The sequence below is a fragment of the Antechinus flavipes genome, chromosome 6 (assembly GCF_016432865.1).
Source record: "Antechinus flavipes isolate AdamAnt ecotype Samford, QLD, Australia chromosome 6, AdamAnt_v2, whole genome shotgun sequence".
NCBI classification, from domain to species: domain Eukaryota; kingdom Metazoa; phylum Chordata; class Mammalia; order Dasyuromorphia; family Dasyuridae; genus Antechinus; species Antechinus flavipes.
In genome coordinates, this window is record NC_067403.1 from 143,807,352 (window position 1) to 143,832,086 (window position 24,735).

The 24,735-nt window shown below is 33.9% G+C and overlaps 1 protein-coding gene across 2 annotated transcripts in view; it reads left to right on the forward strand.

The window, feature by feature from the left end:
- GRID2 (glutamate ionotropic receptor delta type subunit 2) overlaps nt 1-24,735 on the forward strand; it is a 1,896,723-nt gene that overhangs the window by 1,112,495 nt on the left and 759,493 nt on the right. For both annotated transcript variants that reach the window (XM_051967540.1, XM_051967541.1), the window contains exon 6: nt 22,265-22,438. In XM_051967540.1, coding sequence (XP_051823500.1) covers nt 22,265-22,438 — 174 coding nt within the window. The remainder of the gene's footprint in view (nt 1-22,264; nt 22,439-24,735) is intronic.

A 24,735-nucleotide genomic window follows, 5' to 3' on the forward strand; every position in this document is an offset into this window, starting at 1 on the left:
CAGTGAATGTGTCTGCCCCGGGAAGCGCAGTCAGCTGGGGAAGTTCTATTGCCCCAGGCCGAGCCCCCCACACTGCCGATTATAGCTGCCCAGGCTGTGCCCCACTGTCGTGCACATTAGTAACTGCCCCCGCAAAAGCCCCGAACTGCCAGATGTGGCCACAGGGCTGCGGTAAAGTCGGCCTGAGTCACTTCCGGGTTTGAGGGGTTACAGCCAGATCTCGTTAGGTTCTGGCATTTTTTAGAGGACCCTCTGTTTTAGGCTTTAACTTCTCTGCCAGTTTACTGCTTTGTAATCAAGGTAGAGCAGTTAGCCTATAGCAGAGTGGTCCCTATAACTTCTCTAGCCACAGAGATCACCCCCGCCCCTCGTCTGCTCAGGACGCCAGCCTCTCACTGCCTGTGCTAGTCTGTTCCTGGCCCCTCAGGACAAACCTTTCCTGTAGTGCTTCTTATCTTCATGAATTTAAGCAGTGAAGAGTTATTTTTGAGGCTGGATTAAATATTTGGTTATGAGGGTAATGAAAGGAGCTTAGAGAGTCGTGTGTGCCTGCTCCGCTATCTTGGCTCCGCCCCGGAAGTGGTACCACTGATTATTTTAAGGAAAAGTCCATTTATTCCTATACGCTCTAGTGTTTTTAATAGGAATGGATGTTGGATTTTATCAAATGCTTTTTCTGCATCTATTGAGATGATCATATGCTTTTTGTTAGTTTGGTTATTAATATGGCCAATTATACTGATAGTTTTCCTAATATTGAACCAGCCCTGAATTCCTGGTATAAATCCTACTTGGTCGTGATGTATTATCCAGGGAATCTCTTTGCTACAATTTAATTAAGAATTTTGCATCAATATTCATTAGGGAGATTGATCTATAATTTTCTTTCTCTATTTTCATCCCACCTGGTTTAGGTATTAGTGCCATAAAAGGAATTTTATAGGACTCCCTCAATCCCTAATTTTTTTCCAAATAGTTTATATAGCATTGGAGGTAATTGTTCTTTAAATGTTTTGTAGAATTCACATGTAAATCCATCTGTTCCTGGGGATTTTTTTTTGTTAGGGAGTTGATTAATAGCTTGTTCTATTTCCTTGTTCTAAAATGGGACTATTTAAGTAATTTATTTCTTCCTCTGTTAATCTGGGCAATCTATCTTTTTGTAAGTTTTCTTCCATTTAACTTAGGTTATCAAATTTATTGGTGTAAAGTTGGGCAAAGTAATTCCTAATTATTGCTCTAATTCCCTCTTCATTTGTAGAAAGTTCTCTTTTTTTCATTTTTAAGAATAACAATCTAATTTTCCTCTTTCCTTTTTCTAATCAAATTTACTGAAGTTTTTATCTCTTTTGTTGTTCTTTTTTTCATAAAACCAACCATTAATTTAATTTATTAGGATATATAGATATATATATATATATATACACACACATATAGATAGATAGATAGATAGATAGATAGATAGATATGTATATGTATGTATTTACTTTCAATTTTATTAATCTGTCCTATTTTTAGAATTTCAAGTTTGGTATTTGATTGGGGGTTTTTAATTTGCTCTTTTTCTAGCTTTTTTAGTTGGAAGCACAATTCATTGATCTTCTCTTTCTCTATGTTATGCAAGTAAGTGAATAGAGATATAAAATTTCCCCTTATTACTACCTTGGCTGAATTCCACAAATTTTGCTATGTTGTCTCATTATTGTCATTCTCTTGGATGAAATTATTATGTCTTTGATTTACTCTTTACCCATTCATTCTTTAGGATGAGGTTATTTAGCTTCCAATTACTTTTTGGTCTATTTTCCCTTGACTTTTTATTAAATGTAATTTTTATTGCATCTGATCTGGGAAAAAATGCATTTACTATTTCTGCTTTCTGCATTGGATTTTGACGTCATATGGTCAATTTTTGTATAGGTTCCATGAACTCCTGAGAAGAATGTATACTCCTTTCTGGTTTCATTCAATTTTCCCAAAAGATCTGTCGTATCTCATTTTTCTATTATTCTATTTACCTCTTTAATTTCTTTCTTATTTATTTTGTGCTTTGATTTATCTAGTTCTGAGAGAGCAATATTCAGATCTACCACTATTATAGTTTTGCTGTTTGTTATTTTTTGCAACTCTCTTAACTTCCCCTTTAGGAATATCCATGCTATACCACTTGGTGCATATATATTTAGTATTGATATTGCTTCATCATCTATAGTACCCTTTAACAAGATATAGTTTCTTTCCTTATCTCTTTTAATTAGATCAATTTTTGATTTTCCTTGATCTGAGATCAGGATGGCTATTCCTGCCTTTTTTACTTCACCTGAAACATAGTAGATTCTTCTCCAGCCTTTTACCTTTCTTCTGTATGAATCACTCCGCTTTAAATATGTTTCTTGTAAACAACATATTGTAGAATTCTGGTTTTCAATCCATTCTGCTGTTCTCTTCTGCTTTGTGGGAGAGTACACCCCATTCACATTCACTAATTCTTTATTTCCTGCCATCTTATTTTCTCCAGATTATACTTTTTTCTTTCCTCTTCCCCTTTCCCTTCTCCACAGTAATTAATTTATCATGCAGCCTTCCACTTTACAGTCCCACCCCCTTTCTTTAACCATTCCCCTCCTATTTCTGCTTTCCCTTCCCTTTTTGCCTTCCCCCTCCCACTTTTCAATAAGTTTTCTGCAAAACAAATGTCTAATATTTTCTTTTTGAGCCAAATCTGATGTAAGATTCAAACAATATTTATCCCCCTCCCTTCTCTCCCTCAAATATAATATTTTCCTTTGCCTCTTCGTGAGCTGTAATTTCCCTCATTTTACCTCCACTTTTCCACTTTTATGATACAATCCTCTTTCCACCTCTGGTTTCTTTTTTTATATTATAACAGCAAAATCAAATTGTACATGTACTCTCTATGTATACTCATAATAGAAATACAGTTCTCAAGAGTTTTTTTTTTTTTTCTTTTTACCTTTTTACCAGTTTAGCTGGGTAGTTTATTCATGGTTGCATTCCAAGATCCTTCACCTTTTAGAATATCAGATTTCAGGCCCTTCAGATTTCCCTTTAAAGTGGAAGCTGCTAGGTCCCGAGTAATTCATGTTGTGGCTCCTTGGGATTTGAATTGTTTCTTTCTGGCTCCTTGTAACATTTTTTCTTGGTCCAATAGTTCTGAAATTTAATCACGATACTCCTTGGAGTTTTAATTTTGGGTTCTCTTTCAGGAGGTATTTGGTGAATTCTTTCAATGGTTATTTTACCTTCTGATTCTATGATATCTGGGCAGTTCTCTTTGATGATTTCCTGAGAAATATTATCTAGGCTCTTTTTTTTTTCATCATGCTTTTCAGGCAGTCCAGTAATTTTTAGATTGTCTCTCCTCGATCTATTTTCCAGGTCAGTTGTTTTCCCAAGTAGATATTTTACATTTTTTCTATATTTTTTTTGGTTTTGCTTGACTGATTCTTTATGTCTCATCAAGTCATTCATTTCCATTTGTTTAGTTCTGATTTTTAGTGAATTATTTTCTTCATTTGCTTTTTTAAAACTTCTTTCTGTGTTTGTTTAATTGAGTTTTAAAATGAGTTGTTTTGTTCTAGGAAACTTTTTCATTTCACAAATTCTGTTTTTAAGAAGTTATTTTCCTTTTCCATTTCACAAATTCTGTTTTCCTGGGAGTTATTTACCTTTTTCATTTTACAAATTCTGTTTTTCAGGGAGTTTTTTTACTTTTTCCATTTTGCCAAATCTATTGTTTAAATGAGTTTTATGCCTTTTTCAAACCCTCTTGCAAAGTTTTCATTTCCTTTCTCCACTTTTCTTCTAGCTCTCTTTTAAGATTGTTTTTAATTTCTTCTAGAAGAGTATTGTATGGTGTCCAATTTATATCCCTCTTTGGGGCTTCAACTGGAGACAATCTTCTTTAACTCTCCCCAGGGTTTGAAATCTGTTCTTTCCTTTCACCATAAAAACTATCTATGGTCAGAGTTCTCTTTGCCTTTTTACTCATTTTTTTTAAAGTTGATATCTACTTTTAGGGCAAGGGAGGTTTTTGAAGCTTCCTCTGCAAGTGGCAGCAGCTGTGTTGAGCCTGATTCACTCCCAGTGCTGAGTATGCATGGCCTGGTCCTGTGAGACTCTGGAATTTTGGGATTCATTATTTATCTTTTATGTTTGTTTTGGATGTTTTATAACTTCTCTGTTGATCTCCTGGGTTGCAACCAGTGCACAGTAATCAACACTCCTGTAGAATCCTCCCCCTATATTCTCTACCACGTGGAGTCTGCACAATCCTGGGGAGTCCATACCCTGTCCCAGGTCTATACTGACATCCATGCTTGGCCTGCTTGTGCCTTGCCACCTCCCTCTGTCACCAGCCAAAATAGACCTTCTCTGGCAATCTTTGAAATTATCTTCTGCTGGTAATTTGCTGCACTCCCAATATTCATGCATTCTACTAGTAAAGAATTAATTCAGAGACTGAATTTAGTAATTAACTGAGGGTCATAGGAGACAATCAGAAAGAAGCATGTGTCCTCTCAACCATCTTGACTCATCTCCCTCCTGTCTCCCCTGCCCTAGATATATATATATATATATATATATATATATATATATATATATATATATATATGATTTATTTATTTATTTTTAAGAGGAATTATATCCTGCTTAGATAAAGGCAAGCAAATTAGAAAAGCTTGAAAGGCAAAATATACAAATACCCTTTTGATTGACTACAGAGAATATGAATCTGTCTAATTTGGTTCTGTTGCTATTATTTAATTGCTAATTTTTAAATTGCTTACAAACATTTATTTAAATTTATTACAGAAGCAATTATCCTAGAGAACCTTTGCAAATCAAAACTGGCATTGTTTATAATGGATCAAACTTGTGTGAAAACTTGAAAGCAATTTCTTTTTTCATTTACATTAAAAGTTCTACAATTAATGAGAATCTGTGCTAGTTCATCTGGTTTAATAAATCACATGCTAGTACTTGCTATCGACACTTACTGGCTCCTCTGGATTCAGTGAATTCAGGCCCTAAAAGCTTTCATTATGAATACTGCCATCCCTTCAGGGTCCTTAAACAGATGTCACAATTCTTTATTTACATTTTCTACATATTAGAACTTTAAATATAGATACATTCACTGTTGGTTGCTGTAGCAATAAATATTTGGATGTGAGTAAATACCCTCTCAAGGTTGACCTCAAGTATCCTCAATAGATCATATTGAGGCATTTCTTAAATGACTTAAATCATTATGACTCAAGGGTCATAATTTTTCCGATTTTGTAACTGAATAAGCGACAAAAATAATTAATTCATGTATTTTGTGGTTTTCCAGTGTCATAATGAATTAAGCTATTCACTATGTATATTGTAAAGCAGACAATCTGTCTTGTCCAATTTTTCTGGGCTTAGGCCAGCTGTTTTTAAAGCACGTACTGATCTTAATTTTTCTTATAAATATTGTGTCTTAAAATTAAACTTTCTTGCACTGATCACTGTGAATTTGTTGATAGTAAACAACAAAGGAATCTATGCTTCTCTCTACTACTGCAAGGAACATTGGAATAAGAATTGTGAATGGGAAATAAATTAGGGGTGTGGGGTTTTCACTAGTGGAACTTCTATTTTGGCTGGAGATGAAGATCTATGACTTTCTGCTTTAGAGGTCACATAAATCATGAAGTTTACTACAGTGTCATAGGAAGAACTAAGTTGTACAAAAATGATCATTAAGAATAATACTAATACCATCTTTAAAGAATGAGTCCCACATAAGATGCAACCTGGTCCCCTGCATAGGCCAACATGCCTTTCAAAGGAGGGTCCCTCACCCTTGTTTTACCTGTCCTTTCTTATCATCATGTTTGGCAAACTTCCCTAGATAATAGGTCAGATCCATAGCAGATTTATTGGGAGTAGGAGCATCGAAGGCCATTCATGTTATGGTCAGGGGTGAGCTAGTTTATATCCTTGGGAGCACCAGTGGAATTAGAGATAATATTTTGAATAGGGTCATACTCATCACCTTGCACTTCCTGAAAAGGACCATTCATTGTCATCTACATAACAGACTATGGCCATTAGTCCATTCAAGATTCTAAAGTTGTAGTGAATAACCTTGACCAGAAGGGTAAAGAAATTGATAGTGTAGGAGGCATTGCTGACAGTCTTAAGAGATTTATCATATTTCTTATGGTTCTCTTCCCTCACATAGGGGCATTAGTACCTCCATCCTTCAAGTGAGAACCTGTGTTTTCCATAGTGGTAAAAACTTAATGAACATTTTTTTTTTACATTAATGAATTTTAGTACATACTTGGCTATAATATTTCCTGAAAAAACATAATGATCTTTCCCTTGATCACTAGCTTTCTTTTTTCAGCTTTGACAGTGCCATGCCGAGGCAAGTTCATTTCATGAATGAAGTGATTTCAGAATACCTAAATTATGCCATTTAGGCCAATGAAAAAGTTATAATGACCACAACATCCTATCTGCCACGAGGATGCTACCCTCTTACCCGCAAGAATTATATGGTCAGATTCATTTACTCTGACCTTCACCATTTTGTCTCAGAAATATGTCTACAACAGTAGACCTAACTTGCGAGGAGAGCTGAAAGTCAGAATTAAACGTTTTGAGAAGAGCATAAAACCTTTTTAGTATTTAGGGAAAGGAGTAAAGAGAATTTTATTTCACAGAATTTTAAATTGTCAGAATTGATAGGAAACAAGTTCAAATCTTGTTTTAAGAATATGATTTTGTGAATCATTTAAAATCCTCATATTTCTCATCTACAAGTCAAGAGTTTGGATTAAATGTGATTCATCCTTTCAAAAGTTTGGATTCTAAATACATGTAGAGATAAGATATTAGAGGATTTATAAAATAGTTTTAAGAAAATAATAGAAAAATCAGATTCTGAGATAAGTTTTACTTATTTTGACAACTAGTTTTACTCAATAGATTTTTCAAATATGTTGTTGCCTGTGACTCTGGGGAAAAAGAGAAATTTAAACACTAATTGTTTTAAGTAGTTTTGATGAAGTTCTAGTTCATGGAAAACTGTGTAACCCAGAAGATCTCTTAAATATCCTAAACAGAACTCTAAAGATTTTATCATTTTTATTAATCATAACCATTATTTATCTTCATGTTGCACTCTTGTTACATTTTATTAAACTTTTTGGATAGATAGTATATGATATCAAGAGAATGAGGATAGAATTTACTTTTTTTATTGAGAATCTTTCACAGTGACTTGATATTAATAAATAATTACTGAATTAATCTGAATGAAAAACAAGTTGCGGCAATTATTGTTATGATTTCTTGCAAATACCTTTATGTAGGCAATAAAAATGGTAGAAGCACTACATATGATTAAGAAGAGAATCATTACTGTACTTAGTCAAGTACAAAGGGCTTTTTTTTTCTTGTGATAACTAGCTGGTTCAGGGTTTTACTCAGTATTCAGTCAGAAGGAGTAGAATGGTCATGAACCAAAAGAGTCAATTATTTTCTGACTAGCCATCCTGTTGTGGCTCTCTAGATTTCTCCCACAAACAGAACAAATTTGTACCTCAGGCCAAACACAGACTAGTGAAAAGGGAAGAAGATTTTCAACAGAATATCACAGGATTAACCAGTGTGAAGTCTAAACACCTCCAGGCTAGCTTCCACAAAATATCAAATGGGGAACTCTGGGACTAGATGGGTTTGGTTGGAGCCTCAACCAGAACCACAGAAACCATTCATCTAGATCTAAGTTCACAATCAGTTTCTCCCAGAATGCACCACTAACACTCAAAAAAAAAATGTACCAGAAATAAAGCAATTACAGCTTTCTCTATATGATAAGAAATGAGGAAGCTCAACAAAATAACCTTGTGAATTAAATGGATAATACTACAAATCCACAGATTTGTGCTCCAAAATCCATTAGAAATTTGTTTGCTGCTGCAATTAGCTACCCTGATGAATATACTGATCAAAGCCAATTTCAAAGAACTCATAACGAAAAATGATATTCACTTTCAGAGAGAGAACTGATGAACATAAAGTGTATACTGAAGCATATTCTTCACTTTAAAAATAATCTTAATTTTTTTTGCAACATTGTTAATATGGAAATGTGTTTTGCATGACTTCACATGTATAACAAGTATCATATTCCTTGCTTTCTCAATGGGTGTGGTGGGACTGGGAGGAGGAAAAGAATTTGGAGTTCAAAATTTTTAAAAGCATGTTTAAAACTTTGGAAGTTAAAAATAAAGAATAGTCAGAAAGTGAAGAGAATTAATGAGGGGAACAAAGTAATAAATCCTTATAATGAAAGGGTACAGCAAATAAAAAAAAACCTACTAAAAATGGAAAGAAGGACAGATTTAAATTAATCACTTAATAAGAGAGAACAAAACAGGAAGAAGATTTAGATAATTAAATGAAAGGAAGAAAGAAAAATGAACCAATAAGTTAAATAAACTTCAAAAATAAGGAAAGGGTTGAAAAACATAACTGAAGTTAGTATAAAGAAAAAGAGATCCTTGAAGAATACATTTGTTTTAAAGTTGATTAAGGAAAATATGGGGATAAAGCACTATCTAAAAGGAAAAGGGAGAAGGAAAAATATTTAAATAGATTAAAATAGATTAAATCATAAGAAATGACCAGCAGGATGAATACAGAGAGGCTTGGAGAGACTTGCATGAACTGATGCTAAGTGAAATGAGCAGAACCAGGAGATCATTATATACTTCAACAATGGTACTATATGAAGATGTATTCTGATGGAAGTGGATTTCTTTGACAAAGAGATCTAACTCGGTTTCAATTGATCAATGATGGATAGAAGCAGCTACACCCAAAGAAAGAACACTGGGAAATGAATGTAAACTGTTTGCAGTTTTGTTTTTCTTCCCAGGTTATTTCTACCATCTGAATCCAATTCTCCCTGTGCAACAAGAGAACTGTTCTGTTCTGCATACATATATTGTATCTAGGATATACTGTGACATATATTGTATCTAGGATATACTGTGGCATATTTAACATGTATAGGATTGCTTGCCCTCTCGGGGAGGGGGTGAAGGGAAGAAAGGGAAAAATCGGAACAGAGGTGAGTGCAAGGGATAATGTTGTAAAAAATTACCCTGGCATGGGTCCTGTCAATAAAAAGTTATTTCAAAAAAAAAAAAAAGCATAGCAATAAGATGGGACTGCAAATGTAAGTATTAAAGGCTCTATTTGGTAGGGGGAAAAATAGATTAAATCAGATTTTGGGAAGCCAAGATGGTGGAATAAGCAGTAAATTGCTATAATTCTATCATATTCAATGCCAAACAACCATAAAATGGCATTTCAAAACAAATCATGGAACAGCAGGGCCCGCAAAAAGATAGGGTGAAACAACCATTTAGCCCCGCAAATTTGAAAGATCCACAAGAAAGGTCTGTCTTATCTAGGTAAAGGGAATGCAATCCAGGATAGGAAGTATTCTAGCAAGTTAGCAACCACCTGTAGTAAGCCACAGTTCAGCAAACCAGCAGGAGATCCTAGAGTCCAATGTGGTGGAGCAAGCAAATGACCACAACAGTACTCCCCCAAATACCACAGGGGAATTGGCAAGCTCCATCTCTGAGAACTGCCTTTAGCCTAGCCTTGGGAAAAAAGATAACCTCCAGCTTCCAGACTTCTGCATGTTTTAGTGTAGCCGTATGGAAGTGCAGAAAAACCCACTGGCCTCAGCACTTTACAGACACCACCTCCAGCTCAGCACTAGGTAAGCTGCCAGATAATACTGGCCTTCAGCTGCACCAAGCACAAAGGTTCCTGGTGGGCCTCAGGACAACATCAGGGTGTTACCAAGTCCAGTCATTATCTATAGCCCTTGACACAAGTAACCTGAAACAGTACCGAACCACCTGGACCCAGAGCTTCAATTAAAAAGAAAGGGAAAAGATTAAAAGAGATGAACAAAACAAGCCCTCTCCCCCAAAAGAAAAACAACAAAATTTAAATCTAACCATTGAAAATTAGTATAGTGACAGGAAAAATTAAGACAAAAGCTCAGAAGGAAACAATAATGTCAAAACATCTATGGGCAAAACCCCAAAGGAAAACAGAAAGTAGTCTCAAGCCCAAAAAGAACTCATGGAAGCATGCAAAAATACTTAAAATCACAGAAGAGAGGAAGAAGAAAAATTAGGAAAACAAGAATTATGCACAAAGATTACGGAAAACAATCAAGAGCTTTAAAAAAGAAAACAGCTACTTGGTCAAATGGAAAATGAAATATAAAAATCCACTTGTTATCCAGATCCAAAGATAATAACTTTTTAAAAAATACAATTGGACAAAGAGAAAAGAAAGTACAAAAGCTAATTGAGGAAAACAACTCTTTACAAGTTAGAAATGGACAAATGGAAGCTAATGACTGATGAGACATTGGTGTCAAACAAATTCAAAAGAAATAAAAAAGTGGAAAAAAAGTAATATACCTCATGGTCGTTCCAACTACCCTGGAAAATAGATACAATATCTATTAGACTACCTGAAAGCCATAATCAAAAAGAAGGACCTATGTAACATTTTTTCAATTTATCAAGGGAAATTTTATCCTAGAATCAAACAACAAAATAGGTATTGAAAGAATAAAATGATCATTTTAAGAAAGAGAATCCAAAATAAAAGTTCTGGGGAGTATAAGGCAAATTTTAGAACCATCAGGTCAAGGGAAAAACTGCAATTATCTAGGAAGAAACAGTTTATTGACCCACTCCCCACTTGATGGGCATTCCCTCAACATCTAATTATTTTTGTCCTGAGAAGAGAGTACAACTCATATCCATGCCCTCTGTCCTTATACTCCTTCTAACTACCATAATAATGAGACTTTTCTAAGGAGTTAAAAATATCATCCTACTATATAGGAATGTAAATAGATAAATCTTATTAAGTCCCTTACAATGTCACTTTATCACTTTATCACTTTCCTTGTTATCTCCTTATGGTTCTCCTCAGTCTTGTATTTAAAATCAAAATTTCCATTCAGCTCTAGTCTTTTTTTTTTTTTTTTTTTTTTTTTTTTTTTTTTTTGCTAAGGCAATTGGGGTTAAGTGACTTGCCTAGTGTCACACAGCTAGGAAGTGTTAATTATCTGAGGCTAGATTTGAACTCAGTTTCTCCTGACTTCAGGGCTGGTGCTCCTAGCTCAAGACTTTACATTATGAATGCTTGAAAATTCTCTGTTTCATTGAATGATCACCTTTTCCTATGAAGGATTATACCCAATTATTCTGATTCTCCACTGCAATCTTAGCTTCCTTGCTCTCCTTAATATCATATTCTAAGGCTTCTGGAACTTCAATAAAAAAGCTGCTAAATCTTGTATTATCCTGACTAAGCTCCACAACACTTGAATTGTTTCTTTCTGGCTGCTTGCAATAAATATTTTCTCCTTGACTAGGGAGTTGCAGAATTTGGTTATAATATTCCTGGAAGTTTTCATTTTAGGTTCTCTTTCAGGAAGTGATTGGTGGATTTTTTCAATTGCTGTTTTACCCTTTGGTTCTAGAATATCAGGATAGTTTTCCTTGATAATTTCTTGAAAGACAATGATCAGACTCATTTTTTTGATCATGACTTTTAGATAGACCAATGATTTTTAAATTTTCTCTCCAGGATCTATTTTCCAGGTCAATTGTTTTTCCAATGACATATTTCAATTTTTCTACATTGTTTATTTTTTTTTAGTTTTGCTTTATTGTATCTTGAATTCTCATAAAGTTATTAGCTTCTATTTGCTCAAATCTATTTTTTAACGAATTATTTTCCTCCTTTCTCAATTGAGCAATTTTGCTTTTTAAGGCATTATTTTCCTCAGCTTTTTTTGTGTTTCCTTTTGCACCTCTCTCAATTCTTTCCCTAATTTTTCTTCTTTCTCTCTCTCTCTTACTGGATTTTCAAATTCCCATTTGTGCTCTTCCATGGCTTAAGCCCACTTCTTATTTTTCTTGGAGTCTTTGGATATAGGAGCTTTGACTTTGTTATCAATTTCTGAGTGTGTTTTCATCTTCCTTATCACCATAATAACTTTCAATAGTCAGAAACCTTTTTTAAGTGGAAAGGTAATTTTTACTATTTTTGAATTTTTTTATTATAGGTTTTTATTTACAAGATATATGCATGGGTAATTTTTCAGCATTGACAATTGCAAAACCTTTTGTTCCAATTTTTCTCCTCCTTCCTCCTACCCCCTCCCCCAGATGGCAGGCAGACCAATATATGTTAAATATGTTAAAGTATGTGTTAAATACAATATATCCATACAGTTATTTTGTTGTACAAAAAGAATCGGACTTAGGAATAGTGTACAATTAACCTGTGAAGGAAATCAAAAATGATGGCAGACAAAAATAGAGGGATTAGGAATTCTTTGTAGTGGTTCATATCATTTCCCAGAGTTTTTTCGCTGGGTGTAGCTGGTTCAATTCATTACTGCTCTATTGGAACTGATTTAGTTCATCTCATTGTTGAAGAGGGCCATGTCCCTTAGAATTGATCATCATATAATATTGTCATTTCACTCAGCATCAGTTCATGTAAGTCTCTCCAGGCCTTTCTGAAATCATCCTGTTGGTCATTTCTTATAAAACAATAATATTCCATAACATTCATATACTACAATTTATTTAGCCATTCTCCAATTGGTGAGCGTGTACTCAATTTCCAGTTTCTGGCTACTAAAAAGAGAGTTGCCACAAACATTCTTGCACATACAGGTCCATTTCCCTTCTTTGAGATCTCTTTGGGATATAAACCCAGTAGTAACACTGCTGGATCAAAGAGTATGCACAGATTTATAACTTTTTGAGCATAGTTCCAAATTGCTCTCCAGAATGGCTGGATGTATTCACAATTCCACCAACAATGTATCAGTGTCCCAGTTTTTACACATCCCTTCCAACATTCCACATTATCTTTCCCTGTCATTCTAGCCAATCGAACAAGTGTGTAGTGGTATCTCAGAATTGTTTTAATTTGCATTTCTCTGATTAATAATGATTTGGAGAATCTTTTCATATGGCTAGAAATAGTTTCATTATTTTTGCCTAAGAATTGTCTTCATATCCTTTGATATCCATTGGAGAATGGCTTGATTTCTAATAAATTAGAGTCAATTCTCTATATATTTTAGAAATGAGGCCTTTATCAGAACCTTTGACTATAAAAATGTTTTCCCAGATAATTTTCCCTTCTAATCTTGTCTGCATTAGTTTTGTTTGTATAAAATCTTTTCAATTTGATATAATCAAAATTTTCTATTTTGTGATCAATAATGATCTCTAGTTCTTCTTTGGTCATAAATTCCTTCCTCTTCCACAGGTCTGAGAGGTAAACTATCCTGTGTGCCTCTAATTTATTTATAATCTCATTCTTTATGCCTAGATTGTGAACCCATTTTGATCTTATTACATTGTTAAGTGTGGGTCAATGCCTAGTTTCTGCTAAACTAATTTCCAATTTTCCCAGCAGTTTTTGTCAAACAGTGATTTCTTATCCCCAAAGCTGGGGTCTTTGGGTTTGTCAAACATTAGATTATTGAAGTGATTGACTATTTTGTCCTTTGAACCTAACCTATTTTACTGATCAACTAGTCTATTTCTTAGCCAATATCAAATGGTTTTGGTAACTGCTGCTTTGTAATATAGATTTAGATCTGGTATAGCTAGGCCACCTTCCTTTGATTTTTTTTTTTTCATTAGTCCCCTTGAAATTCTTGACTTTTTTTTTTCCATATGAACTTTGTTGTTATTTTTTCCAGGTCATTAAAATAGTTTTTGGGGAGTCTGATTTGTATAGCTCTAAATAAATAGATTAGTTTAGCTAATATTGTCATCTTTATTATATTTGCTCTCCTTATCAGAGAGCATTTAATATTTTTTCCAATTGGTTAGATCAGACTTAATTTGTGTGGAAAGTGTTTTGTAGTTTTGCTCATATAGTTCCTGATTTTCCCTTGGAAGATAGATTCCCAGATATTTTATACTATTGGTAATTACTTTAAATGGAATTTCTCATTGTAACTCTAACTGTTGGGTTTTGTTAGTGATATATAAGAATGGGGATGACTTATGTGGGTTTATTTTGTATCCTGCAACTTTGCTATAGGTATGGATTATTTCTATTAGCTTTTTAGTAGAATCTCTGGGGTTCTCTAAGTATACCATCATATCATCAGCAAAGAGTGATAATTTGGTTTCAATTACTTTAATTTCTTTCTCAACTATTATTGCCAAAGATAGCATGGCTAATACAATATTGAATAGTAATGGCGATAGTGGACAACCTTGTTTCACTCCTGATCTTATCGGGAATGGTTCCAGTTTATCTCCATTACATATGATGCTTACTGGTGGTTTTAAATAGATGCTACTGATTATTTTAAGGAAAAATCCATTTATTCCTATACTCTCAAATGTTTTTTAATAAGAATGGATGTTGGATTTTATCAAATATTTCTTCTGTGCCTATTGAGATGTTTTTTGTTAATTTGGTTATTGATATGGCCAACTATACTAATAATTTTTCTAATATTGAACTAGTCCTGTATTCCTAGTATAAATCATACTTGGTCATGGCGTATTATCCTGGGGATGATTTTCTGTAGTCTTTTTGCTAATATTTTATTTAAGATTTTAGCATCAGTATTCATTAAGGAGATTGATCTGTAATTTTCTTTCTTTGTTTTCAACCTATCTGGTGTAGGTATCAGTACCATGTCTGTGTTATAAAAGGAATTTGGTAGGACTCCTTCGTTCCCTATTTTTTCAAATAATTTATATAGCATTGGATTTCATTGTTCTTTAAATGTTTGGTAGAATTCACATGTAAATCCATCTGGTCCTGGGGGTTTTTTCTTAGGGAGTTGATTAATAGCTTGTTTTATTTCTTTTTCTGAAATGGGACTATTTAAGCAATTATTTCTTCCTCTGTTAATCTGGGAAGCTTATATTTTTGGAGGTAGTCATCCATTTCCCTTAGTTATCAAATTTATTGGTATAAAGTTTGTCAAAGCAACTCCTTATTATTGCTCTAATTTCCTCTTCATTGCTGTAAAATTCTCCTTTTTCATCTTTAAGACTAACAATTTAATTTTCTTCTTTCTTTTTTTCTAATCAGATTTACCAAATGTTTATCTATTTCATTGTTTTTTCCATAAAACCAACACTAAGTTTTATTTATTAATTCCATAGTTTTATTTTACTTTTCAATATTATTCATTTCTTCTTTTAATTTTAGAATTTCAAGTTTAGTATTTAATTGGGGATTTTTAATTTGGTCTTTTTCTAGCTTTTTAAATTGCAAGCCCAATTCACTGATCTTCTCTTTCTCTATTTTATTCAAGTAAGCCTCTAAAGATATGAAATTTCTGCTTGGGCTGCATTCCACAAAATTTGGCATGATGTCTCATCGTTGTCATTTTCTTGGGTGAAATTATTGTGTCTATCATTTGCTGTTTCACCCAATCATTCTTTAAGACGAGATTATTTAGTTTCCAATTACTTTTTGGTCTATTTACCCCTAACTTTTTGTTGAATGTAGTTTTTATTGCATTGTGATCTGAAAAGAATGCATTTACTATTTCTGCCTTCTTGCATTTAATTTTGAGGTCTTTATGTCCTAATATATGGTCAATTTTTGTATAGGTTCCATGAACTGATGAGAAGAAAGTATAATCCTTTCTGTCTCCATTCAGTTTTCTCCAAGGTCTATCATATCCAGTTTTTCTAGTATTCTATTTACCTCTTTAACTTCTTTCTTATTTGTTTTGTGATTTGATTTATCTAATTCTGAGAGGACCAGGTTGAGATCTCCCACTATTATAGTTTTGCTGTCTATTTCTATGTCAACTCTCTTAACTTCTCCTTTAGGAAGTTAGATGCTACACCACTTGGTGCATATATGTTTAATATTGATATTGCTTCATTGTCTATGCTACTCTTACCTCTTTTAATTAGACCAATTTTTGCTTTTGCTTGATCTGAGATAAGGATGGCTACCCCTGATTTTTTGACTTCACCTGAAGCATAATAAATTCTACTCCAGCCTTTTACTTTTACTCTCTATGTGTCTTCCTGTTTTAAATGTGTTTCCTGTAAGGAACATATTTTAGGTTTCTGGCTTTTTATCCTGCCTGCTATCCACCTCTGTTTTATGGAAGAGTTCATCCCATTCACATTTATGGTTAAAATTACTAATTCTGTATTTCCTGCCATCTTATTATCCCCACATTATGCTTTTCTTTTTATTGCCCTCCTTCCACCCTTCCCCAGTATTAAAGTTATGGCCACTACTTGCCTCATGCAGCTCTTCCTCTTTAGAATGCCTCCTACCCCCTTTGAATCTCTTACCCTTTCTTTTACCTTTCTCTTATTACTCTTTTCCTTTTCCCTTTTCCTCTCCCACTTTTTAATGAGGTGAGAGAACTTTCTCTGTAAACCAAATATGTCAATTATTTTCTCTTCCAGCCAACTCTGATGAGAGTAAGATTCATGTAATGTTCCTCCCTCTACATTTCCTCAGATATGGTATGTTTCCTTTGCCTCTTCATGGGACCTAGTTTCTTATTACCTCTTTTCCCTTTTTCTGATACTATCCCCTTTCCATTTCTACTTCCTTTTTTTATGGTATATAAGTAAAATTCAAATTATACGTATACTCTTTATGTATATCCATAACAGAAATGTAGTTTTCAAGAGTTCTTTTTACCTTTTTCTGCTTCTCTCTCTCTTTTTTTTAATAACTTTTTATTGATAGAACGCATGCCAGGGTAATTTTTTATAGCATTATCCTTTGCATTCACTTCTGTTCCGATTTTTCCCCTCCCTCCCTCCATCCTTTCCCCCAGATGGCAAGAGTCCTTTACATGTTGAATGGGTTGCAGTATATCCTAGATACAATATGTGTGCAGAACCGAACAGTTTTCTTGTTGCACAGGGAGAATTGAATTCAGAAGGTATAAATAACCCGGGAAGAAAAACAAAAATGCAAGCAGTTTATATTCATTTCCCAGTGTTCTTTGGGTGTAGCTGCTTCTGTCCATCTTTGATCAATTAAGGCTCTCTTTATCAAAGAGGTCCACTTCCATCAGAATACATCCTATCGTTGTTGAGGTATATAATGATCTCCTGGTTCTGCTCATTTCACTCAGCATCAGTTCATGTAAGTCTCGCCAGTCCTCTCTGTATTCATCCTGCTGGTCATTCCTTACAGAACCATAATATTCCATAACATTCATATACCACAATTTACTCAACCATTCTCCAATTGATGGGAATCCTTTCATTTTCCAGCTTCTAGCCACTACAAACAGGGCTGCCACAAACATTTTGGCACATACAGGTCCCTTTCCCTTTTTTAGTATCTCTTTGGGGTATAAGCCCAGTAGAAACACTGCTGGATCAAAGGGTATGCACAGTTTGATAACTTTTTGAGCATAGTTCCAAATTGCTCTCCAGAATGGCTGGATGTGTTCACAATTCCACCAACAATGTATCAGTGTCCCTGATCCCCTCCAACATTCCCCATTATGTTTCCCTGTCATTCTAGCCAATATGACAGGTGTGTAGTTTCTGCTTCTTTTGAGTCCTATATTTGGAGGTCAAATTTTTTTTGTTTAATTCTGTTTTTTTTTTTTTTTCATCAGAAACAAATGGAATTCATCTGTTTCATTAAATGTCCCATCTTCTTCTCTGGAAGAAAATACTCAGTTTAGCTGGGTAGTTTATTCTTGGCTGCATTCCAAGTTCTTTTGCCTTTCAGAATACCAGATTCCAGGTGCTTCAATCTTTTAATATGGAAGAAGCTAGATCTTGAGTGAACCTTATTGTGGCTCCTTGGTATTTGAATTGTTTTATTTTTTCCTTAGTCTGATAGTTCTGAAATTTAGCCACAATATTCCTTAGAGTTTTTATTTTATTTTAGGTTTTTTTTTTTTTTTTGGAAGGTGTTTGATGAATTCTTTCAATGCCTATTTTACCTTCTGATTCTATTATATCTGGGCAGTTCTCTTTGATGGTTTCCTGTAAAATAGTATCTGGGATCTTTTATCACATAATTTTCAGGAAGTCCAATAATCCTCAGATTATCTTTCCTAAATCTGTTTTCCAAGTCTGTTGTTTTTTCAAGTAGATATTTAATTTTTTTTCTACTTTTTCATTTTTTTGGTTTTGCTTGACTGATTCTTGATATCTCAATGAATCATTCATTTCTATTTGTTCAGTTCTAATTTTTAATGAGTTATTTTCTTCATTTGCTTTTTTTTTTTAACTTCTTTTCATATATGTCCAATTGAGTTTTTAAATGAGTTGTTTTACTCTATGGAATTTTTTTTCCACTTCATTATTATTATTATTTTTTTACTAAGTTATTTTCTTTTTCCAGTTTACAAATTCTACTTTCCTGGGAGTTCTTTACCTTTTCCAAGTCACATTTCAGGAAATTATTTTCTTTTTCCACTTTATCAACTTTTTCTCTAAGTGAGTTATAAGCCTTCTCTGTACTCTCTTGCAGAGCTTCTCTTTCCTTTTCCCATTTTTCTTTTAGCTCTCTTTTAGGATTTTTTATAATTTCTCCTAGGAGAGCCTTGTGTGTTGGGGTCCAGGTTGCATTCCTCTTTGAGGTTTTGTCTGGAGACTGTCTGCTACTAGTCTCCTTGGGGTTGAAAACCTGCTCTCTTTCTGTATAAAAGCTATTGATGGTCCTTTTGGCTATTTTACTCATTTTTTAAAAAGCCTTTAGGGTCTGCCTTCAGGGCAAGGAAGTTTCCAGTTTCCTCTGCAGAGCAGAGATAGCTAGCTATATGAAGAGTAGCTATCCTGTGAACAGATTAGAGGGTACACGGCCCCAAGCTTCAGGGGTTTTGTATGGCTGTTTTCAGAAATCCTTCTAGAAATTTGACCATAAATACTCTTTTCTTCCATAGAGCTGTTAGGTATGTCCTTGCCCCTCTGTAGATGTAAGATCTACTGAACTGAGTAGAGTTGGATTCCACTGACAGGGACTGTGCTGGGATTGCACACTAGAATCCCGCTTGTTGCCATAGACCATCTCCAATGACCTTCTGAGTCCTCCCCGGTGTCCCTAGGCTAAGAGGTCTAGAAGTCTCCAGCACTGCTTTTGATTCAGAGGTTCTACATTATTGATGCTGGGGTCTGGGCATGACCTGGGGATGGCCTGGGCCATGCCTGTGCTGGGATTCTGCTGAACTTCCTGGTCCTCATTCGTGTCTTTGGACTGAGAAGTCTGGAAGTCACCAGTATTGCTGCTGATTCAGAGGTCAGCCAGGGCCAGAGCTGGGGTTGGGGCTTGCTCTGGGGCTGTGATAGCATGTCTTGTCCCAGAACTGCACGCTACTGGCATAGACCTTTTCTTCTGAGTTTCTAAGTTGCCTTTGGTTGGAAAATATTATCCTCCATCTTTTTGGATGTTCTATTGCTCTACAATTTGTTTAGAGTCATTATTTAAAAGAAATTGGAGTAGTGGGCAAGTTCCTGCCTTTACTCCACCATCTTGGCTCCATCTTTTAATGCATATTAATTGATCAACCATACTTAAAATACCCTATTTATATAACAAAACCAAAATCTAGTATTATAATATTTAAAATATCCAGACTGGAAAAAATATTGGTAAAAAATATTTGATAAACACATAAGACAAACCAAGATCTCTTCTCAGCAAGCTTGGCTTTACATTTTTATAGGCTCAATCTTACACTGCCTTTTGAGAGTTCTAGAAAGCATTATATTTTGGAATCTGGCAGACAGTCTATGACCCTGAGTGAATCACTTTACCTGTTTGTGTGTGTGTGTGTGTGTGTGTGTGTGTGTGTGTTTGTGTGTGTATGTGTGTGTGTGTGCCTTATTTTATCTGTAGAAGGTGATAGAAAGGGGACTATATGATATCTGAAGTGCTTTCAAACTCTATCTTCAATCTCAGAAAGCAAAATATATACTAGAAAACTAATTAGATACTGATTACATATTAACTCTTACTTTCCTTGCACAAGGCTTCTAGTAAAAGAGGGCTTAAAATGGAATCAGTAAAAGCATTGTAATATTTTATGAGTGCAAAATAAGAACATTGTTTAAAAGACTGGTTGCTGTGGGGTTGTTGTTGGTTCTAGTGATGATGTTTTGGTAAAATAAGAATTTAGGGGAGGAGGTGGATAGTGAAATAATCTAGTCTAAAGGAAATGGCAGCATTATAAACTGAGAAAAACCATTATCTATGGTACATTAAGGATAAATCAACCAGAAATACAGGATATTACATTGGACAGCATTGATGCCAGGTGTTATTTTGCTTGCAGAAAATCTGTATTTTGTAAAGATCATAAAAAGGATGAATTCTCAAGCTGACATACAATGAGGACATACAATGAGAAAGAACAAAGTGTGATTGCTTTATTAGAAAAAATAAATTAAAATTCACAACTGTGAGCATCTTCTTCAGACTTTGCAGGAAAAACAATAATGTGGAGCTTTCTCTTTTTTCTGTTATAAGCTTTTAGTAAAGCCTGAAAAATGCTCATTGCAGTTCAAAATATATTGGCAGAGCTATCTAGTATTGAAACCTTTTCTTTGTGTTTCTGTGAAAATCTATTCTGATTAATGATAAACAAACCTCCAAGGCTCATTGGTTTCAAAAGGCATCCAAAAGTAGAATTTAGGAAGCACAAAAGTCTTTAGATTAGACTACTTAGGAGACTGCTTTTTCTTCTGATCATTTTCATTCTGTCAGATTACAATTAGACCAGTCATAGAGTTACATGCTTACTCCAGTATTTTATTTCTTCCCCATCCTTTGCTGCTTCAAGTCAAATAATTGAAATAGGTTGAGGGGAAGATAGGGAGAGTGAGACTTAGAGACTGTTCCAAATCTAAAGAAAAGCTATTATTCAGAATAAGCTTCATTTGGCACACATATTCATGATGATTTTACCTTCAGATTCCCAAATTCAGTCAGTGTTCTTATCACAGTTATATTTTTTTTCCTATTAAGACCACACTGCTACATTTCTTTGGAGGTTTTTTTGTTTTTGTTTTTGATTTTTTTTTTGTTTGTTTTGTTTTTTACATTTTATTTATTACTTAGAAAACAGAAATGTTTAACAAGGTTTCTTAGAAATAATTATGGCAACTTTGTCTAAAACAAAAAAAAAATTCAAGTAATTTTTCCTTTGAATCAAATTTAAACTTTTAGCTACTTTCATCAGTTATGTAATTTTAATATGGAAATAAGAAATGAAATTCATTTTTCAAGTTTAGTTTGCATGTTACAGTTCAGAATCTTCATTTTTTTTTATTTTTAAAGAATAATATACTGTTCCACTTTAATATACCCATCTTTCTGAATACTGGAAGTACCTTGAGAGACATGGTTGTTAATGTCATTAAAGGTGATTTCAAATAATTATCTCATCATGATCACTAACAATTTTCTGAACTGTATCTTTTATTTATTCATCTGCTTTTAAAAATCGTCCTGTGCTGTAATTTCACCATATCACTTAGTATGAAAATTCTCTCCACTGATTCAAATAACAATTCTTCTGTTATGTAATGTCATGTAGGATTGTCTGATGATATTGAATGAGTAAGTCACTTACCCAGGATCACATATCTGTTTCAGAAACATATTGTTTCAGGATTTAAATCTAAGTTTTCTTGACTCCAAGAATCATAGGGCTAAGACTTAAAAGAATCTTAGGACTAGACGGACTTTTATGACTACCCACAAAGAAACTTAAGGGTCCCCCCTCATTTTAGGCCTTGAGACATTAAATGACTTAAATGAAGTCACATGGATCAGTAAGAAAGGATGTGGCCTCATGTCCTTTTTTTCCAAATCCAGTATAGACATTTCTTTATACAAATATTCTAAAAAGTATTATTATTATTATTTATTATGGTTATTTATCATAATAAATGTTAAGTTCATATTAAAGGAAATAAATATGAGTCAAAATTTTCCTTTTAAGATTATTTAGGCATTTATAATTAAAGCACATAATATATCTGTGAATATCAGCCATTTTAATGAGCACATAGGTGTTCATTAACAAATAGGTTAAACAAATACATCAAATACATGTTACAATAAAAATATTTTTTAAAACTTCAGAAAATGCTTCATGACTTCCTTTTGCTCATCTTATCTTTTTATCTTGTAGGAAATAAATGATGCTGATGTACAAGAGCTAGTGAGAAGGTCAATTGGAAGGTTAACAATTATTCGGCAGACATTTCCAGTCCCCCAGAATATAAGTCAACGATGTTTCCGTGGAAACCATCGAATATCTTCAACATTATGTGATCCCAAAGACCCATTCTCCCAAAATATGGAGGTATATTTTATATGTCTACATAACCTTCTCTGAGTACCATATTGACAGACAACTATTGAATGAGTATAACACAGTGTCTGGCATATAATTGATGCTTAATAAATGTTTATTAATCAACTGATTGATTGAACTTTCAGAGTAGCATTGGAATATTTGGTTGTTAAGTAAGTCTCCTGAACAATTCTTAACAATTTGTAAACTGCTAATGCTGATTTAAGAAGAGTTTGTTAAAAAAAAAATTGAATTTGTTCTATGACATTACATAGAAATTTTGTTTCTGTTCAGTAGTTTTAGGCATTTTGTGACAACATTTGATGATTTCTTGGCAAAGATACTGGAGTGGTTTGTCATTTTATTCTCCAGTTCATTTTATAAAAGAGAAACTGAGACAAATAGTTTTTAAATTATATGCCCCAAGTCATATAGCTAATAAATGTCTGAGGCCAGATTTGAACTCAGGAAGATGAGCCTTCTTTCAAAGCCCAACTCTCTACCCATCTACCTGGTTTTCTATCCTACCCACCTCTCTATCCATCTACCCAGCTCTCTATCCTACCTAACTGCATATGTAAAAACATTCTTTTTGATGAGTAAAATTATGAATTAGGGTATATTCATCAAACAGTGGGATAATTTAGACTGTTTTGTGGGGTTTTTTTAATCTTTCTTTTTTTGTTTAATTAATTGGTATTATACTAAATCATTGCCACGGTTACTAATATTTAAGATCAACATCACTAGTAAATTAAACTTACTTTTCTAGTCAACAGAATGGGAAGGGAAGGAGAAGAGAAAGATAGAGATAGGAGTGAAGGGAAAAGTGGGGAGAGGAAAAAGGGGAATGGAATGGAAAGGAGAGAAAATGAGAAAGTGGAGAGGAGAAAAGGGGAGGGGAAAGAACAGGAGAGGAAGACATAAGAAATATTATGTGATCTGGGAGACAATCTTTTAACTTTTTTTAACCAAAACTTCATGTTACATGACCATGTTTTAATTATGCATAAGGAAAATCTTTATAAAATTTATAACTGCCTATCATGGAGTCAGTCTTTCTTCTCTATTCCTTAATGAAGAACTCAACCAGAGCCTTATGCCTATCTGTTTCAAATACTGTAGAAAGGATTTCTATATTGAATAAAAAGCTAGACTAGTTAATCTAAACTCCTTTAAAGGTGAAGATTCTATTAATTTACAAGAATGTAAAATTAACACTTTGAAGTTGAGTTGGTTTAGGACTACAGAGGGTATATCCTTATCTACTAATACAGATAATACTGTTCAGATTAAATGGATAACTTTGGGAAATGATCTAATTGTTACTAAAAGGCCAAATATCAACAAGAAAGAAAAAAGCAGGCTATAGTCATTAACAATTAGGATGCAAGAAAATCATCACATATTAAATATGAAAGCTAACTTGTTTTATTTAATGATCTACTTTGAAACACACTAGAAAATATGTTACATGTATCCCAGTATCATTTCCAACATTAACATCATAATATTCATAGACTAACTAGTTTGTGCCTTATATTCTATGCAGCTCAAAATAATTTATGGTCATATTCAATAATGGAAAATATTTAATATTTTACTTCAGTTGGAGAGGATCATGTTAGTGCCAAGAACTACCTCTACCAATATCTGATTATTCATTCCCTGTCCTCTGCCTGCCTGTCATATTTGGTTGCTCCTGATCCTTTTTTTTTTGCTTTGATATGTATATGTATGTATGTATGTATTTGTCTTTCAAATGTAAAACACTTTTAACTTTTTTCCAAATTTTCCACCCAAATTTAAGGCTTATCAGCTTTTCTCATAACTACTGCCATCTTCAACTGCAGGCTAGTAAGATACAGAAAGGAATACCCCTCCTCTACAAGTCTTCTTCGACAGTGGCTGTAAAGGGCTTCATGCATTGGTAGGAAAGATGGGGACCAGGAATGAATCCCTGTAATGGTTTCATATCCAAATCTGTAATCAGAAAGGGCAAGATTTCATGATGAGTGGGTAGAATTGGACAAGAGGATTGACAATGGTTCTTCTGTTTTGCAGAGGAAATATAGTCGCATCCCAACAGAGGAAATGTAGTCAACAAATCATCAGTTCCATCTCTCTGACCCCAGTTGTATTCCAACCCCAGGGAATTAGTTTAGTTTAGTTCCTTAATTGGCAAAAGGAGGGTTTTTCTGAAGAAAAATAGTAATATTAGATTAGCAGATAACATGCTAAATAGTGATCAAAAATGAATAGTTAAGTGAACAGTCACTTCATCAGTACCCTATGCTCTCAATCAA